This window comes from Syngnathus floridae, chromosome 19 (assembly GCF_059516105.1).
Source record: "Syngnathus floridae isolate MCC-2025c chromosome 19, RoL_Sflo_1.0, whole genome shotgun sequence".
NCBI lineage: Eukaryota > Metazoa > Chordata > Actinopteri > Syngnathiformes > Syngnathidae > Syngnathus > Syngnathus floridae.
The window spans coordinates 2856624-2874184 of record NC_142431.1 but is presented as its reverse complement, the minus strand read 5'-3'; the positions used below and the strand labels follow the sequence as shown (position 1 = coordinate 2874184).

The window sequence follows — 17561 nt, the reverse complement described above, 5'->3', positions numbered from 1 at the left end:
ATGTCCGTCTCGAGTACTTTGTGAAGACTAAATCACAACTATTCACAACTAATCACGGACTATTAGGTGCGCCTTATAGTCCGGAAAATACGGTAATTTACACGCGACCCCGAAAATGGATTCACACATGATTAATAATCCAAAAGATGGTGACAACAAAGTCGTCTCGTCGCAACAACTCCATTCATCATTTTTAGGTCAACTGTACAAATGTCAAATAATGAGAAAACAAAAAGAAAATCAAAAGCAAGACTTCAGCTCTGTTTTCTCCCGAGTCGCACGATGACCCACTTAAACGTCGTCCTGCTTTATTTATCTTTTCTATTATTTATGTTTTAGGTTTCAAAGTGGCACACAAATTTGAATTCTCATTAACACACAGATTGAACTATTTATGAATCTTTTGCTTTTTATTTCCTCCATCGTGTTGTTGTTTTTTTTATCTGACGCAGTCGCGAGTTGACACGTTGCGGACGTCATGGGTTTTCTGAACTAGCTTCAACATTCATTATCTGAATTCAGGCGAGCAAACTGTCAAACTGCAGTGTTTCATATCTTTTCAGCCTGACAGCCGCATTCAAAACAAACATGCATGTGCACACGAGAAGAGATGAGGAATAAAAATCCGCCAAACTGAGCTCAAAAGCCGCGTAACATTTATTACTGCGGTTCTGCTTATTGCGCGACTTGATTATTTCAAACCGTTCCAAACAAAATAAATCACATTTCCCTCACGTTTGTAGTCGCCACTGCTATTCAAAGCCTTTTTTTCGGATGCCTTCTTCTGAAGGTACAGCGTCTTTTGATGAGCTGCATATCAAAAAGTTGCTTTAAGATTATGATCATTAGAATTCAATGCAGCCACCGGTATACAAGGAAACCCACGCGATGCATAAAACATCACATCGGCAAGCTGCCGTTTAAAAATAAATCGAAATGATGTGATGTGCAGCACTTTATAAATACAATGTAGCAGGATATTATTAATACTAGGAAACAAGAAATTGGTGAATTAGCTTGATTTTTTTAAAGGTGTTATGAAAGAAACTCATTGGTAACATTTCTACGATCAGATTACCGTAATTTTAAGACTATAAGCCGCACTGGACTATAAAATAAAATTTGTGATTCAGGCTTATAGTTGGAAATTTACGGCAATTAATCCTGCATTTTTTCCAAGACTGTATCACCGCGACTGTCATGTATCCCCAGACTCCCCCCCGCGTTCCTTTTTGTTGTTTCTTTGTTTTAGTGTCATTCCCATGTGACTCTCTGAATCTTTCTTGATGTTGATCCTATTCATTGTTTTTCTCTCCCCAGAGCCTCCGCACCCCATCGCCCCACCGCAGCTGCTCGGCGTCGGGCCTACCTACCTGCTGATTCAGCTCAATGCCAACTCCATCTTCGGAGATGGTCCTATTATACTCAAAGAGGTGTGTATATATATTTTTTTCGGATAGTAAATCTGTAACCAAGCTTTTTGCGCTCTGATCTCATTTCAAATAAATCAATATATTTAATGGTGAATTTTTCCAAAGGTGGAGTACCGCATGACGTCAGGCAGTTGGATAGAGACCCATGCAGTCAACTCCCCCAATTATAAATTATGGCATCTCGACCCCGACACCGAGTATGAGATCAGAGTCTTACTCACCCGACCGGGAGAAGGCGGGACCGGCAAAGCCGGACCGCCGCTCATCACCAGGACAAAATGTGCAGGTAGGAAACAATGAAAAATAATATACAATCAAAAAATGGAATTAATTGAAGATCATATCCACAACGCTCTTCAACTTGCTCCAGATTCATGTCTTCCACTTCATCCCTCCCTCCCTCCCTCCCCTCTTTTCTCATTCCATATTATTCTCCCAGTGGATCAATAGACAGAGGGCAGAAACCCTGTCTGACATTTGTAGAAATAAACGTGTGAAATAAAAACACAGCTGGCCTGAGGGGGGAGGGGGAGGGTGGTGGGGACTCTGAAGAAAAAGCAATGAGAAACAGAACGAGGCGGGCAATGATGGGAGATGATGAAAATACACAGGAGTGAAGGAGCACGAGCGGCGAGACGGGGGCTGTGAGAATGATGAAACTTGTGAAGGAAAATGAAAAAGAGATGAGAATTCATAACTGCGGGGCCTGACTGATGTCCGCCAACCGATGTTTTGCGTGTTTACGGAAAGCGAGGAACTTCCCTGTATTGAGCGGTTTCTTTTTTGGGATGGAATGGAAATTAATCGTTTGCGTGAACGATGGTAACTCGTTAAAATCGACACAATGCGTGGCTATCAGTCCATCAGCACATTATGAATTAATGAATTCACTTGAAATGAAGCCCTTTGTTCACTAAGTAGTTGACATTTGCTTGGGCTAAGAATTATTATAACTGAGATTTGCATTGATAGTTTTCCTTTTTTTATGAAATTTTGGAACCAACATTTTTCGTAAATGTTGCCTTTGCCTTCCCTGTTTGCTTAAGTTTGTCTCATCCCGCCCCCTGTAGGTTGTGAATTTTTAAAGCAAAACTTTAAAGGCAAATTGAAAATAAACATAAATATAACGGGCAATTTAAATAAATAGCTGAATCCACTTGTGTTAATAACATAAAGTCATCAACGTTGAGATGACAGTAATTAATCCGTCATCATTTTATTTTTTTATCTCGGTTCATTTTTTTTGGGTGTTTTCACGCTTATGCTCCCCACACACACTTCTCTCGATTTTCCTTCCGCGGTGATTTATTGCTCTTGTCTGAAGAGTGAAAAATAATAGTGTTGGAGTGAAGAGTTTGTGGCTGATGAAGTAGCTTTTAATCCAAAAGTCTGCTCCTCCATAGTGAGACACACACACACACACGGAGTAGAGGGGAGTCGCAGTATTTCTGCTATTGCCGCACAAACTCAGCATCACATGGATTAATCGAAAAAATGGAAGCGCAAAAGTCTCATCTCTCTCTTTACAGGAGCCACACTCGAATACTGGACACTACATCACTTGTGCTTCTTTAGAGTTGAGTCGGCGGTGGGGTTCATTTCCAGTGGAAGGCCCTTGAAAAAGAAAAAAAAAAATAATACACTGTACCTTTAAACCATTTTATGCCAGCGGAATTAAATCCGATCAGAGACTGCAGATTTAATAACCGAGTTGATAAACAGGCGTTTCATTTTAAGAACACCCGATGAAATCTTGCAAATGTGCATCTTGAAGGCCCACAGAGAGGCGGAGATGTTGAGAAGTGAGTTCCTAATACGGAAGGAATGACTTTCATTTCTTCCTCGTGACAGTGGAAGGATTACCAAGAACTAATTGGACAGATTAACTCGAATTTGGCCCCATCTCCCGTCAACCTTTTCTGCTTCCTCCCACTCCTATCCTTCTTCAAATGCATTTTTTTTTTGGATTCCATGGGCCTCTGGTTTCTTCTCCCAAGGCTTTTCTGTTGAGATTATTTGTTGTTGTTTTGTTTTATCCTCAGCGTACTTCCATTTCATTTCGCTTCATTCCACCGCTTTTGTTTTGTGTTGTTTAATACCAACCTCTGGGTTGGGCTGATAGGACGCTCGCCGTCCTTGGTGTTATTGTTGGGTGTTTATTGGCATTGTTGTTTTTTCCAAAGCTCCCGACTGTGGAGAACAAAGCCTTTTTAGTTCCAACATGAATCCAACCGTTTGTCTGTACCGGAGGAGGGGGAAAAGGGGGACAAGGCAGCCTCTGTGTTTTTTTTTCAGCGGACCAGGTCCCGTCTGACTTTGGGCCACGTTCCAGACTTTTTATCTTTCCTTTGCTCCCTTTTGCCTCAGTTTAATTTTCTCTCTTAAACGACTTGGTTATTTCTCGAGTAAATAGATGTGGATGAGCAAGATTATTGCTCGGGAAATAAGAAGAGCTTTGTTTGGTTTGGATGGAATGAACTCGAGATGGAAGTTGATGATAGAACTTGGAAAATACGAAATAATAAATGTATCAGAATCTAGCAGGCTGTTTGAAATGTTTGACCTTCAATAGCTCAGGAAGGCAGTCCAATCAGGTTTGGACTTGATGGATATGTTTTTCAAACCTTTGGTGTGACGCTTAAATAAAAAAGCCAGTAAACTAAATTCAACAAGGTAACCTGAGGATAATCAAGCAGAACAAAGAAAGAGCAATAAAATAAAGAAATAAATAAATGTCCCCCATCTTTATGACATAAGCATCGGCGCACTCTGCAATCACTTGCTTTATTATTGATTTGGCCAATGGAAAAAAACAAACAAAATGGAAGTGTCGAGACAGATGGGCAAGATTGGACGATTTAAATGTCATCCACCCATGAACAGCTTTCCACATTAACGGCCAATGACGTTTTCCCGGCCGGCGATTACCTGCCGAGGTGTCCACTTCCCTTCATCTCCATCTTTTTTTTATTTCCTTTTTGTTTTTTTCCTCACGCCTTTACGCGAGCCATTTAAATCGGAATGTCAACCACGTGCCAACGCGTGACCCGCCCTTGACGATACATTCTTATCAGCGCTACGAAGGGTTCGGATGTAACGTGCACAATTCAGAGGAGATTACATTGATTTACAATCGTGTCATGGAGACTCTTCGCCTACCCAGCCGTAAACAATCGTGACCCTAATCGTAGGTCAATTGAAGATTAGCCCAAACCTGAGGGACACACTTTGGGAACGCTTAGCCAGAGTTATGGTTCCGGACACAGTTGGAGAAGACACACACATATTTATGGGTAATAACAATGTGTCAGTGATGTGTCTTGCATGTGCGCTGAGCGACGGACAGATAACGGCTTGTCAACAGAAGCGACAAGTTGGTGTCCTTGTCCTGTCACCTCTAAGAGGCACTGGAGGGAGACAGAAAACTTTTTTTCTGCATTAAACACGAGCTTGGGTTTGGTTTTGGAACAGTCAAACAACAGAGATGCATATTTGTTTTATATAGTGTATTGTATTTTTTATATATTGTTATAAAAATATTAATTAATATATATTTTCAGGCATGTGAATATGATTTATGGTTTCTTTTTTGGTTATATCTTGCTTGCTACTCTTTTAGTATATGTATATATGTGTATATTTATATTTATGTATATATATATATATATATATATATATATATTTATTTTATTTTTTTGTCTTTTCATTTGTGTACAATAATCTTATTTTCTTTCACGTTTGAAATAAACGAATAAATGATTTGTTATTGTTAAAATGTGAAAAACAAATCATTTTTTCACATTTTAACACTCAAAAGAAAAAAAAAAAGAAAAAATGCAACGTTTTATATAGTATATTATCCTTTTTGTAGTTAAAAATGATTTGTTTTAGTTGAAATATGAAAAACAAATCTTTTTTTTTTCACTCAAAAGAAAAAAAAATATCTTTCACAAACGATGCACTTTTGTATCTTGTTTTCCAGTAACTGTTTTAGCGTAATTACATTAATGCCAGGAACTGCTAACACACGCAACTATAAATCGTGGTTTAATTCTTGCTGAATAGGATAACTGCTGAGTGAGTTGTAGCCGTGCCTTTTAAATAAAGAGGGATGTCCGATGTGCTTGTAACAAGATGGCAGGTCGTTGGGTCGTCATTCAAGCGCGGAACTTAATGAGGAAACACATGATGCGTAGGCTAACCAAATGCTGACATGGCCCAATTTGAACAATTTCATATATTTTTTTTAGAACCCATGCGTACTCCGAAGAGGCTGAAGATCGCCGAGACCAGGTCCCGCTTGATAGCCGTGGATTGGGAATCATTGGGTTACAACATCACCCGCTGTCACACCTTCAACGTCACCATCTGTTACCACTACATGACAGCCAACAACCGCAGCAAGGCCGATTGTCTGGACATGGACCCGAAAGGTACCTTAGGGTCTGTCTCACGACATTGTTCCGCAATCCACCTTCTGAAACTTTCTTCTTTGCAGCACCGCGTCATATCGTCGGAAGCTTGCCACCGTACACCAACGTCAGTCTGAAGATGATTTTGACCAATCCAGAGGGACGCAAAGAGAGCGATGAAACGATTATTCAAACAGATGAAGATGGTATGATTGTTTTTTTTGGGGACTCGCTTAGCACAACCCAAGTAACACCTTCCTGTCTTTAGTTCCCGGTGCAGTTCCCACTCAGTCTGTAAGAGCCACGCCATTTGAGGATCGAATTCTTCTTCACTGGAAGGAACCATCAGAGCCAAATGGAATCATCACACAATATGAGGTGAAGAATAAATCCACCATCGATCGCCCCCCGCCACTAGCACCTATTCTAAAGATCATCTATCTCCATCTTTCAGATCAGCTACAGCGGCCTGCGCTCTTTCGACCCGTCGGTGCCACTGCAGCGGCCGGGACTGACGGCTCTGCCCTCCAACGCGACCCACCACCTCTTCTCCCAGTTGCACCCGGGGGTCACTTACCAGCTCTCCATACGAGCATCCACCTCCAAGGGATTCGGTCCTGCGACCACTCTAAATGTCACAACTAATATATCAGGTAGGAAATCTGTTGTCAATTTATCACCTCTATGAATATTATTCAGTAAATGTAACCGGGTCGTCTGTCTTTAGCTCCGACCATCGACGAGTATGATGGCTCAGAGGCCTTTCTCAATGAAACTGCAACAACCATCACGGTTTTGCTCAAACCTGCGCAGGCCAAAGGAGCACCTATAAGGTAAAACAGCTATATCCATATTTAGCATAGTACCGTATTTTCTGCTCTATAAGGCGCACCGGATTATAAGGCACACCTTCAATGAATGGCTCGTTTTAAAACTTTGCCCATATATAAGATATATACATTTGGCCCGCGGGCCAGACTTTGGACACGCCTGCTGTAGTGGCTCAATATTGGTCCATATATAAGGCGCACCTGATTATAAGGAGCACTGTCGGCTTTTGAGAAAATGGGAGGTTTTTAGGTGCGCCTTATAGTGCAGAAAATACGGTATAAGAAATATTTACCTTTAGATTGTTCATTTTCATAATTCTGTAAATAGGCAGCTACAGTCTTGATGCTTTTTCTTATAGCGCATACCAGATCGTAGTGGAGGAAGTGAATCCACGGCGAGCACGTCGACAAGCCTCCTCTGACTGTTTTGAGGTAGTTTTATGTGTTGTAGACTCATTTTCTAAGATCTTGTTTCACTAACTGCTTATTCTGGAGTTCAAGATCATAAACTGAAGTTGTTTTGCTCATCCAGGTTCCAGTTTCTTATCACAGCGCATCGACTGGTGGCTCCCCGTATTATTATGCCGCTCAACTGTCCCCCAGCAACCTCCCCGAGCCCCTCCCATTCACAGTCGGAGACAACAAGACATACCAGGCATGATGTGCATGTTTGGAGGAGTTTCCCCCCCATCAAGTGAAACCACTGTCTGATGGTCAATTGCTTTTTTTAATCCTCAGGGTTTTTGGAATCCCCCATTGGCTCCCAGGAAGAACTACAACATCTACTTTCAAGCTGTTAGCAGCACTGAGCGGGTAAATACATTATTTGTAGAAGCCTCACCGCTAAAAGCTTCTTAGGGACCTAAATGCTTTCCAAAAGAAAGCTTGTACTTATATTTTTTAATATTTTTTGTTGCATATTGTTGTTAAAAATGGGTCCCGTGCCCACTGGTCGTTTTGCAGTCATGTAGAGAAAAGAGCAAAACAGAATAGTGCAAAGAAATTGAAGAATATAATCTGAGGTGATGCAAAATGTGCCAAAATCACAGATATGATCAGAGGAGTGGATGGTGTATTTCCCACCCGAGTGACAAGAGCAGGTTGAACAGGTGAAGAAAGCAAGCAAGTGGAAAGCAGGCAGAGAGAGAGAGAGAGAGAGAGAGAGAGAGAGAGAGAGAGAGAGAGAGAGAGAGAGAGAGAGAGAGAGAGAGAGAGAGAGAGAGAGCAGCAAAATATGACTCCTGGTAAGCTAGTTTAGTTCTTAGAGGGACTGACGCAATAAGTAACAAATACAGGACTGTCTCGGAAAATTAGAATACTGTGATAAAGTTTTATTTTCTCTAATGCAATTCAAAAACAAAAAATGAATAAAAGACTTGCAATATTTCAGTTGATTTGTAATGAATCCAGAATGTATGACTTTCTTTTTTTTAATTGCATTACAGAAAATAAAAAAAGTTTATCACAATATTCTAATTTTCTGAGACAGTCCTGTATGTTGTAATATCACACACACTTCCTAGGGACTGACACGATACAGGTACTAAATATATATAATATCACACACTTCCTGTCAAGTCACACTTTATTTTGTCTTTTTCCTTTAGGAAACGAAAACCCAGTGTTTGAGGCTTGCTACTAAAGGTAAGAGCAGCATACAATTCATTCCCTTCTATTGAGAAAGTGTCAGGTTCCAAATACGTCGTGTCAAAATGAAATCAGTCGATTTTGCTCTCAATGTTTTTTTTTTTCATTTATAACAGATTTTGTTGTGAACTGCATTAACAACTTCTTATCCTCTTAGCAACACCAGAGTGTTCCATAAAAGCGGACATCCACATTATGGGTATTAGAGATATAATGCTAGACAGCGAAGATGTATTTGTGTGTGGGGTTGTGATTTTTTTTTTTTTTTTTTATCCGGGGCCATATGTTTGACAGCCTAATACACTGGTTTTAAAACGTGCTTATTGAACCAGAAAACTCAGACGGAGATTTGTTTTGAGGAAAAGATGGATCGGGTGACATAGCTAACGGATAAATAGGGAGGCGGGGCGCGGTGTGGGTGTGGGGGGGGCTGGATTAGGAGCCATGTTAACAAAAGATGACAATATGAAAAGGGAAAAGATCCATGCCTGGTGTTGAATTGCGGATCGACTGTAGCTAGTTCATATTTTAACGTCATCTCGATAGGTCATAGTCGGCGCACACAAGCAATGGTGTCGTTATCATAAAATAAAAAAGAGTTTTTTCAGGCTTTAGTGAACTGACAGACTTCTTTGCCCTGCTAGACCTTGAAGGATTGTTAAACTAGACTGTAAAAAGGGACGTTATTTCGAGTACAATCAGCCTTAATGACCGCCGGAAGAACCATTAAAGTGGATGTAGTTGTGTATTCCAGCTGGATAGAGAGATGCCGTTGGTTCTTGGTGCAATCATTATTCTTCATCTATTATCCAGATTCATCAATATTTTTATTTTTATTTATATATATAGTATATATATGGCTTGTTTGTCAAAGAATATATATATATATATACACACATACATTAAAAAATATATTTTTATGTTATTTTTACCATGGTTGCCCACCAAATAGACAAAAAAAAATCTGGCTTGTTTGTCAAACATTCCAAGGGTAAAGAATCATAGCAAAGTGAAATTAAAAGCAGGCCCAACTCACAACCATGGAGGCGGCCGTGGGGCGGAGCTTAAGCCTTTCCACTCGAGTTACTCTGACGTGAGGGATCGGAGCGTGTTTTGAGTACTCAACAGTTCCTCCAAGGTTTTATTTGTTTTTAAAAATGCATGGGAGGGGGGGGGGGGGATCAAATGCTTTCTGGCCGTAGGTTCAGTTTGAGGACACATGGACCATGAAAGTTCACACAAAGAATACTGAAAGTCCCCAAGTGGTGGCTCAGTTCCATTTTCAACGGTGTCTCAGTTTCCCTCTCGAATAGGAGAACAATCAAGGGAGCTCACGTTGCTAGTGTCATCATATTGCAAGTAGTTGTGAGTATTAAATAGGTCATTATTCCGATGGCGAGTTGGATATACGAGAATTGAAGTTTTCCTGCAGTCATGTGGGAGTAAGGTCACAGAGGTCAGACGACTGTCCCTTCCTTTCTCTCTCTGCCCGTCTGTGAGTTCGTGAGCGCCGAGGCGTGCATCCAGGAGGTCGGATTAAGTGTTGGTGGTCCTATTAGTTCATCTTGCTTATTGTGAATTGTCATCACTGCCTCGGGGACTTTTTGCTCCCTGGGAGTGTTTGTGTACTGACCTGAATAATTTTGTACAGGAATTAAAAGCTACTGCCGGCATTATGAGGTCATACTTGGAACCTTGTAAATACTTTTTCTGTCTTCAACTGGACGCTTGTGTCCTGTCGTCTTAATAGAATTTATACCCTGTTTAATAACATTACATAATGTCGCATTTCTAAAGATTTCAAACATTTTATAACAAAAACCATACGCTGATCCAAAAAGAGATTATGTTGATCTTGTTGATATTTTGCTTTGTAAGTGGATTAGGGCTCGATGGATATGCGGCATAAAATCTAGTTTTGCATTTGTCTTTATTTTGGATTATTTGGATTATCGTAATGCACTTAGAGCAATACGGGACTATTATGAGATCACTACGTAGAGATTAGGAACGTCAAAACAACCTTGTGCTTTTGTGATCAACAGGAAAACTACCCGACGTCATGTTCTGTACTTATTAAAACGACTGCAGATATTCATAATAAAGTGAAATATTATCTTTCGTTGGCTAGATTTGCATGATGAATGACAGTTACCATGGTATTTATGCTGGCAGGAATATTAAAAGTCTCGATAATCACTCGATATAAAGCGCACACATGCCTTTTAAATGTACTTTTAATTTGGTATTTTTCGCATGTGATATTTGCTTTCCAGAAGCCTGCACAGTTCTAATGAATTGGAGTGAAAATGTTAAATATGTGCTTTTTTTTTTAAATTATTTTTGAACCTCACTAAGATATTTAATAGAAAAGATGTGACTTGATTATCATTTCCCATAAATAACAAATCCTTGATTTCAATTTATTAAAATCAGCGGTGAGAAGCACCAAACCGATAATTCCTCCTTCTGCTCAAGGTGCGACCGAGGAACCCGAAGTCATCCCCGACCCCGCGAAGCAGACGGACCGCGTGGTGAAGATCGCCGGCATCAGCGCAGGTGTCCTCGTCTTCATACTGCTGGTGCTGGTAGCCATCTTATTGGTCAAGAAAAGGTGAGTGGCACCTCGCCCAAACCTTCCCGACGCGCACTCACATGCAGGCGAAATGAGGACCGAAAAATGTGAATTCATTCTCTTGTTTTATTGGTCTCAGTATTTGCTGTAGTTCCGCCATCTTCCATTCATCCACCATGAACGTTGATCTCCCTGTAGAAACACTTTTTTTGGGATCTAGACTACACTTCAAACAAAGTCTTTCATTTTCCAAGGAAAATAAGAAGATGATTGGATAGACACAAAGAGATCTAACCACTCTCGAAGAATTGTTGACATTTTTGAATGTGGTCCACAACTACAAAATTAATTCAGATTTCACACTAGACTAATGAGGGATGTATCAGATTGAGCTCACTCAGGTTGTTTGGTTAATAATACAGCACTTGGGTTAAGAAAGTTGAGAAGAAAAAGGTCATCAGCATGTTGGTAAAGTGTCAAATAGGATTTTTTCACTGACTCAATCAATACACAGGAGAGGATTGAGTGATAGTTTGGTGCAGAGCATCACCATGTGGCCATACAAAGGCATTACAAGTTAATAAAATCAAAGCCTGAAAGGTGCACTGAGCCCCCTTTTTCAAAAGTCAACAGTGACTTTGCATAAATAGAAGTGCAGGAATAATAAACAATTGACTTGCATCATTTATGAGCTTGTTGTTGAGCTTGTGAAGCAATAACACACATTAGGTTGATTTCTATTTGATTGTGAGAATATCGATCATATCATGACAAGTGTTTTCTGCTAGAGAATCTTTGGGGAGATCAATATCCATTGTCATTGAACCTTCTTCCAATTTTGAGCAATACTGCATCTTTAAAATGGTGGGACAAGATGCCAAAGCATCAAATGAATATCCAATCTGGAGGATGAATAGTGGCAGCAGACTATTGCAAGGATGCTTAGCAGCTTATATTGAGTTCTCGTAAATACTTTCAGGCAATTTGTTTTCAGCTTTGAAGCGGAAATTTCTGGGAAAAGCCCTTAATGTTGAAAACAACCCGTTTTTTTGTTTTTGCATGACCCAAAGATGCTTTCTTCTGTTTCTGTTGTTGCTGATCGGGAGAGGACGGTATTGTCCTCATTTGCATATTCATGAACCTTATGTCTCTTTGCTTTCTGATTGGCTCACAACCCCAGGAGGACCTACTATTCGTACTCTTATTACCTGTAAGTAAACAACAAGCGAGCCAACAATCAGCTGTGTCCAACTGCTGATCTCTTACTGGGCTAATTAGTGGCTAGATGTTGGTTTTGGTTTTTTTCTTTTTGTTTTTTTTTTTAAAGATGCAGTATACTTTTTTCAAGACACAACACATTTTCGCTCTGACCAACCAGCCAAAGCCATCCTCATTGACGCCCTGCCCAGGGTGGGGGACAATTCACTGCCGCCTCAGTCATATCAGCTTTTTGCATTAATTTTTTTTTTTGCATATTTAATAGCACTGAATGAATGAGGGGGGGGTAGCAACACATAATCTTAAAGGACTGAACTGAATGTGAATTGCCCTCAGCCCTCGGTGTCCTCCACATGTTCCAAAGTCGCTCTGAGGCAGACGAGCTGTCTTCAAAAGCAGGCCAGAGTGGGACCACACGGGCCTGAGCGTGTTATTTGAAAAAAGAATGCTGCACTTGTGACTTGTAGCTCTGTGTGCATGTAAGTCATGTGACCATCCATCCACCCATCAAGTCACAGGTATCGTGAACACGGGATGTGAACAGCTCCGTTCTGTTGGAGGCTTTTTTTTTGTTTCGTTCCTGTGGGGGTTTGGCTGTGGGAAAGAAAAAATCTTTATCTCTGTAGCTTGTCCTGTTTTCTTCCGACATTTTTGCGTAACTTGGTCAGAATGAAGGGTCTGGATCTGTGGGTGCGTCGTGTTTTTCTGTGGCCTTAGCGGTGGTGTGTTTTGAGAGCAAACGAGGTAACGGAAAAAAAATCAAAGCATGTTTCCCACCTGTCTATTGGGAAGAGCCGTACAAGCGTATCAGTTTGGCAACTTATTTGAAGGAACTTTCAAATTGAATTCAAATCCAAATTTCCAACGTCACGGTATCAAGACGTGGAATTCGAATCACATTCATGGATTGGAAGTTGTCTGAAGTGATACATACACTATGGCTCTGGGTGTAGGACTTTCCTGCATGCTTTGTCATGCTCAAAGTCTCTCCTGGGAATACTCATCAGTTTTTATTCACATATCAAACTTGTTTACTTCTCCTGGAAATACTTTGATTTGTCTGTGCTTTTCCCCCAATACTTCTTTATTTTTACTGTATTATACAAAAACAGCCTGCGGAGAAAAATATTTAGATGCAGAAGTGTTCCTCTCATAATGCTCGACTCGATATGACCTGTGTATGGTGTGTTTCGTAAATGCCGTACCTTGCTGCCTTATTTCAAATGGACTAATTGAATTCACACACAGTTCTTTGGCTAACCCGACCGAGGTCAAGGGTTATTTCCGCTCCTTGGGTTGAGCCCCGGGTACATGCTGCCATTTGCTCTTTTCTCATTGGCCATCCTTGCCTGTTTCTTTTCCTCTTCTTTGTTTTCTTCCTCTCCTCTTTTTCCTCTGCATCTTGAATCAGTCGCCTGCAGCCCACAGCTTGGCTAGATATTGTTGAAGAAAGTCGTTTTGAAACGATCAATTGCTCGGATAAATACCAGATAAAGTGAGGCGGTGTCCTGCAGGCCAGCTGATAAATCATTTGAATGGCTTTGAATGTTACCTGACTCCGATGGTCTTTTTTTTTTTTTTTTACCCATGTGACAGGAAGCTGGCCAAAAAGCGTAAGGATGCCATCGGAACCACCCGGCAGGAAATGACACATATGGTGAACGCCATGGACCGCAGCTACGCCGATCAGAGCACTCTGCACGCCGAGGACCCCATGGCGGTGACCTTCATGGACACGCACAACCACAACAACAGATGTACATTGATTTCTTCTCAAATATGAACACATGACGTTGCGAAACATCTGCTTTCGGTAGTCCATCCTATTTCCAAATCAGTTGTGGGAGTGTAAAATTGCGATGCTTCCTCCCCCCGCAGTGCCCAACGATCCGCTGGTTCCCACAGCTGTGTTAGGTGAGACCCCCCAACCCCCCAATTCGATTGAATGTGTCACATTTCTCACCCCAGCAAACAGCCCGTAGCGGTCACCCGTCACCGTCATCTTCAGTCTCAGTCTTTCCTTGTCTTGTACGTCCCCTTGCATCATTTTGCAGCAGTTCCCATTTACAATGCCTGATCTCATCAGCATCTAATTAAATCTTGGAGTCTCTTCTTGGCGAGCGTATGGGAAAGTTGAGCTCCAATAAAAAGGCTCAAGTCACAATGTGGCTTATTTGAGCCTTGCGGAGTAAGATATCAAAACAAGACGTCGTTGAGTCGCTCTCATGTGAAAACTTAACTCCTTGCAGCCAAGCAGTGTTTACACTTGCGTCAATGTTTTTCTCGTTCCCGCTGAGCATTTTGGATAGTCTGCGTAATTACAACCCCTACTCCCCCGTGACCTAATTATTTCCATATTTTTGACTGGTTTTGAGAAGCATTTAATTCCCAGCCCTTGCAAAAGCAGATTCTGATGCTTGAGAAGGAATGTGTTGTCAATACTGGCATCTGTGGTATTTACTCTGGACTCATGAAAGATTTCATTTGTGCCAAACACTCGCCCCAGTTGTTGGCTTCAATCTTTTGGAACGCACCCACAAGGCGTCCAAAACCTCCCAAGAGCCACCAAAGTGTGTTGATCATGTTTTTTCCTAACCTTTAATTCAGACTGAAAGCTGCTGTTCCACCCTGTCCCGGGTTATCACGTCACGGGATCGGAGGGAGTAGCGGAGAAGTCGAATTAAAAGACGCTGTCAGGTCAGGTTTAGCGTTAATTGGCCTGACGAGGGCAATAACAAAGCTTAGCGGTCGTTAATGAGCTAACAAGTCCTCGGAGCAAAAGGAAAACATCGGGTGGGTGGATGCAATACACAACATCACGTTGTGTAGCGACGATTATACGCAGTAACCTCACAATGGCACGACAATGTCGGCCAAAATAAGTGTGCTTTCGTCACTATAGTTCCGATTTTTTTTTTTTGCCTCATCATCTATCACTATCACCATTTCCCCATTCCCAACCAGTCTGCGGTGACATCATTCATTCCATGTGACCCCATGTGAAATTACACTTATCCCACAGTCTGATTTGTTTTATTTTTCCCTTGCTGCTTGGATATGTAGTTCCAATCACAGGTAGGCATCAGAATGTAAAAATAATAATAAGCAAGCTGCTAATAACATACCGTATTTTCTGGACTATAAGGCCTAAAAGCCTAAAATGTTCTCAAAAGCCGACAGTGCGCCTTATAGTCCAGAAAATACGGTAATTGGAAATACATTTGGATGGATTCACCTAGTTGCCAGCTTTAACCTTAAATCATCTCCTCCCCACACACACAGACGAGAATCATAGCGCATCAGCGGCAGAGAACAGCAGACTTCTAGATGTTCCCCGCTATCACTGCGAAGGCACCGAATCTCCTTATCAGACGGGACAGCTCCACCCCGCCATCAGAGTGGCCGACCTCTTGCAGCACATCAACTTGATGAAGACGTCCGACAGCTATGGCTTTAAGGAGGAGTACGAAGTAAGTCGGCAGGAAAATCAAATTTGCTGTTATATTTGTAAATCACGTTTTCTATTTTGTGTGTGTTGTTGGTGATGCAGAGTTTTTTTGAAGGCCAGTCAGCAACCTGGGACGTGGCAAAGAAAGAGCAAAACCGCACCAAGAACCGATATGGCAACATAATAGCCTGTGAGCAAAAAAAAAATATATTTTTTTAAAATCAATATTGCATAACTTTTCAAATTCCAGGAGAATGAATCGGAGAAAAGAAGAACTGGAGCAACACAATCGAAAAAGATACACAACATGTATTGATGGTTGTTTCTTTTCATCCATCTCACTTTTTTTTTCTCTCTTTCCCTATCTCCTCCTTTCCATTGTGTCCTTCTGTCTCTTTCTCCAGATGATCATTCACGGGTTATTCTCCAGCCCATGGAAGATGACCCCTCCTCCGACTACATCAACGCCAACTACATCGATGTAAGTGGAAACGCGCCGAATGCTACTATTGGCTCCCAACGAAACCAACGAAACCACACTCCCTCGCTCGTATGTCAGGCCTCTCTACCTTTAATTGCATCTCCAAGACATCCCATTGCTCCCATTTTCACGCATCTCAGAATGTATTCTTTGAAAAAAATGTATTTGGATGTATAACGTGATTATTTAGCAGATAAAAGTATTGATTATTTTGATTATAGTCACCACGATGGACAAGTAACTGAAATCAAACCTTGAAACTTTTTTTTATTTTTCCCATCCATCATCTTCAACCATTTTCACTTCACCTGCAGTCACCTTTACAACAACTTGTTTTGTTTTTATGTAAAATATTGTCATTGCCACTCTAGAAGTAGAATTTATAGACTGGGCACTTCCCGATGCTTCAAATTTATAATTAAGACAGCAATCTCAGATTTCTATGAATTAAAAAAGATGGTCCTTTCTATTTAATCTAATTCTAGGTTTTTTTTGTGTGTGTTGTCTTCTCATGTCCATCCACATGTCATGTCAATGCAACTTTTCTGTTTCTGGTTGACGCTCACTGACATTATTGTGCTCTCTTTCTTTCCTTGCTTCCTTCCTTTCTTCCACTCGTTCTTTCTGCCTGTGGCTTGGCCTGTAGATTTGGCTGTACAGGGATGTAAGTATCACTGTGGACTCTTCCATTCATTTACATCCATCCATGCACCAAGTCGTCAAATGCTCAAGGCCAAGCTCTTGTCTCCACTTTTTACGTTTTGGAGAGATTTCACCTCATCTCGTGCTACTTTTTTTTTTTTTCTTCTCCCCTCTCTTTGCACCACTATCGCTACTCCCTTTTTGTGTCTCTTGTTGTAAAGGTGACACGTTTAAATATATCAGCAATGATTGAATCTTAAATTCTCACCCCTTTCCTTTTAACCACATAAAAAATGCTTAGATGTGTAAATCTTGGAGATGATGCTCTTAATGTTGCCTGGGAGAAACTTAAGCTGTTATTTTTTTGACAATCTCGTTGAAATGAAATGTGACTAAAAAATTTTTGTTTTTCAGGGTTATCAGAGACCAAGCCACTACATTGCTACTCAGGGTGAGCAAATAATAACAATATAAAGTCATGTTAGACGATATTATAATGTCCTAAAGGTGATTTGCATTTGCAGGCCCCGTGCACGAGACCGTGTATGACTTCTGGAGGATGGTGTGGCAAGAACAGTCAGCCTGTATCGTCATGGTGACCAATCTGGTCGAGGTCGGAAGGGTAAGTTGCTCTTTCTCGGCGATCAAAAATCTGATCTTTCGAACAGTTGATACTAATTCTGAGTTTTTGGACAGGTGAAGTGTTACAAGTACTGGCCAGATGATGCCGAGGTGTACGGTGACTTCAAGGTGACCTTTGTGGAAGTGGAGCCGCTCGCTGAATACGTGGTCCGCACCTTCACATTGGAGAGGGTGAGTTGAAGGCACTAGATCAGGGAATGATTCGAAACGATCTCATTTTCATCATTTTTTTT

The 17561-nt window shown here is 41.1% G+C and overlaps 1 protein-coding gene across 12 annotated transcripts in view; it reads left to right on the top strand.

Annotated features, from left to right (window-relative positions):
* The window catches only part of ptprk (protein tyrosine phosphatase receptor type K), a 49339-nt gene that overhangs the window by 26446 nt on the left and 5332 nt on the right, over positions 1–17561 (top strand). For 3 of the 12 annotated variants that reach the window (XM_088361503.1, XM_088361502.1, XM_088361500.1), the window contains 22 exons: positions 1321–1433; positions 1539–1719; positions 5684–5866; positions 5932–6051; positions 6114–6223; positions 6300–6498; positions 6573–6678; positions 7035–7107; positions 7208–7330; positions 7414–7488; positions 8283–8319; positions 10801–10936; positions 12078–12107; positions 13712–13872; positions 13994–14029; positions 15398–15585; positions 15654–15753; positions 15968–16113; positions 16691–16708; positions 17101–17137; positions 17211–17308; positions 17383–17499. In XM_088361503.1, the coding sequence (XP_088217629.1) occupies positions 1321–1433; positions 1539–1719; positions 5684–5866; positions 5932–6051; positions 6114–6223; positions 6300–6498; positions 6573–6678; positions 7035–7107; positions 7208–7330; positions 7414–7488; positions 8283–8319; positions 10801–10936; positions 12078–12107; positions 13712–13872; positions 13994–14029; positions 15398–15585; positions 15654–15753; positions 15968–16113; positions 16691–16708; positions 17101–17137; positions 17211–17308; positions 17383–17499 (2387 nt within the window). The remainder of the gene's footprint in view (positions 1–1320; positions 1434–1538; positions 1720–5683; positions 5867–5931; positions 6052–6113; positions 6224–6299; positions 6499–6572; positions 6679–7034; positions 7108–7207; positions 7331–7413; positions 7489–8282; positions 8320–10800; positions 10937–12077; positions 12108–13711; positions 13873–13993; positions 14030–15397; positions 15586–15653; positions 15754–15967; positions 16114–16690; positions 16709–17100; positions 17138–17210; positions 17309–17382; positions 17500–17561) is intronic. The other 9 variants (XM_088361501.1, XM_088361507.1, XM_088361505.1 and 6 more) reach the window with 9 other exon arrangements.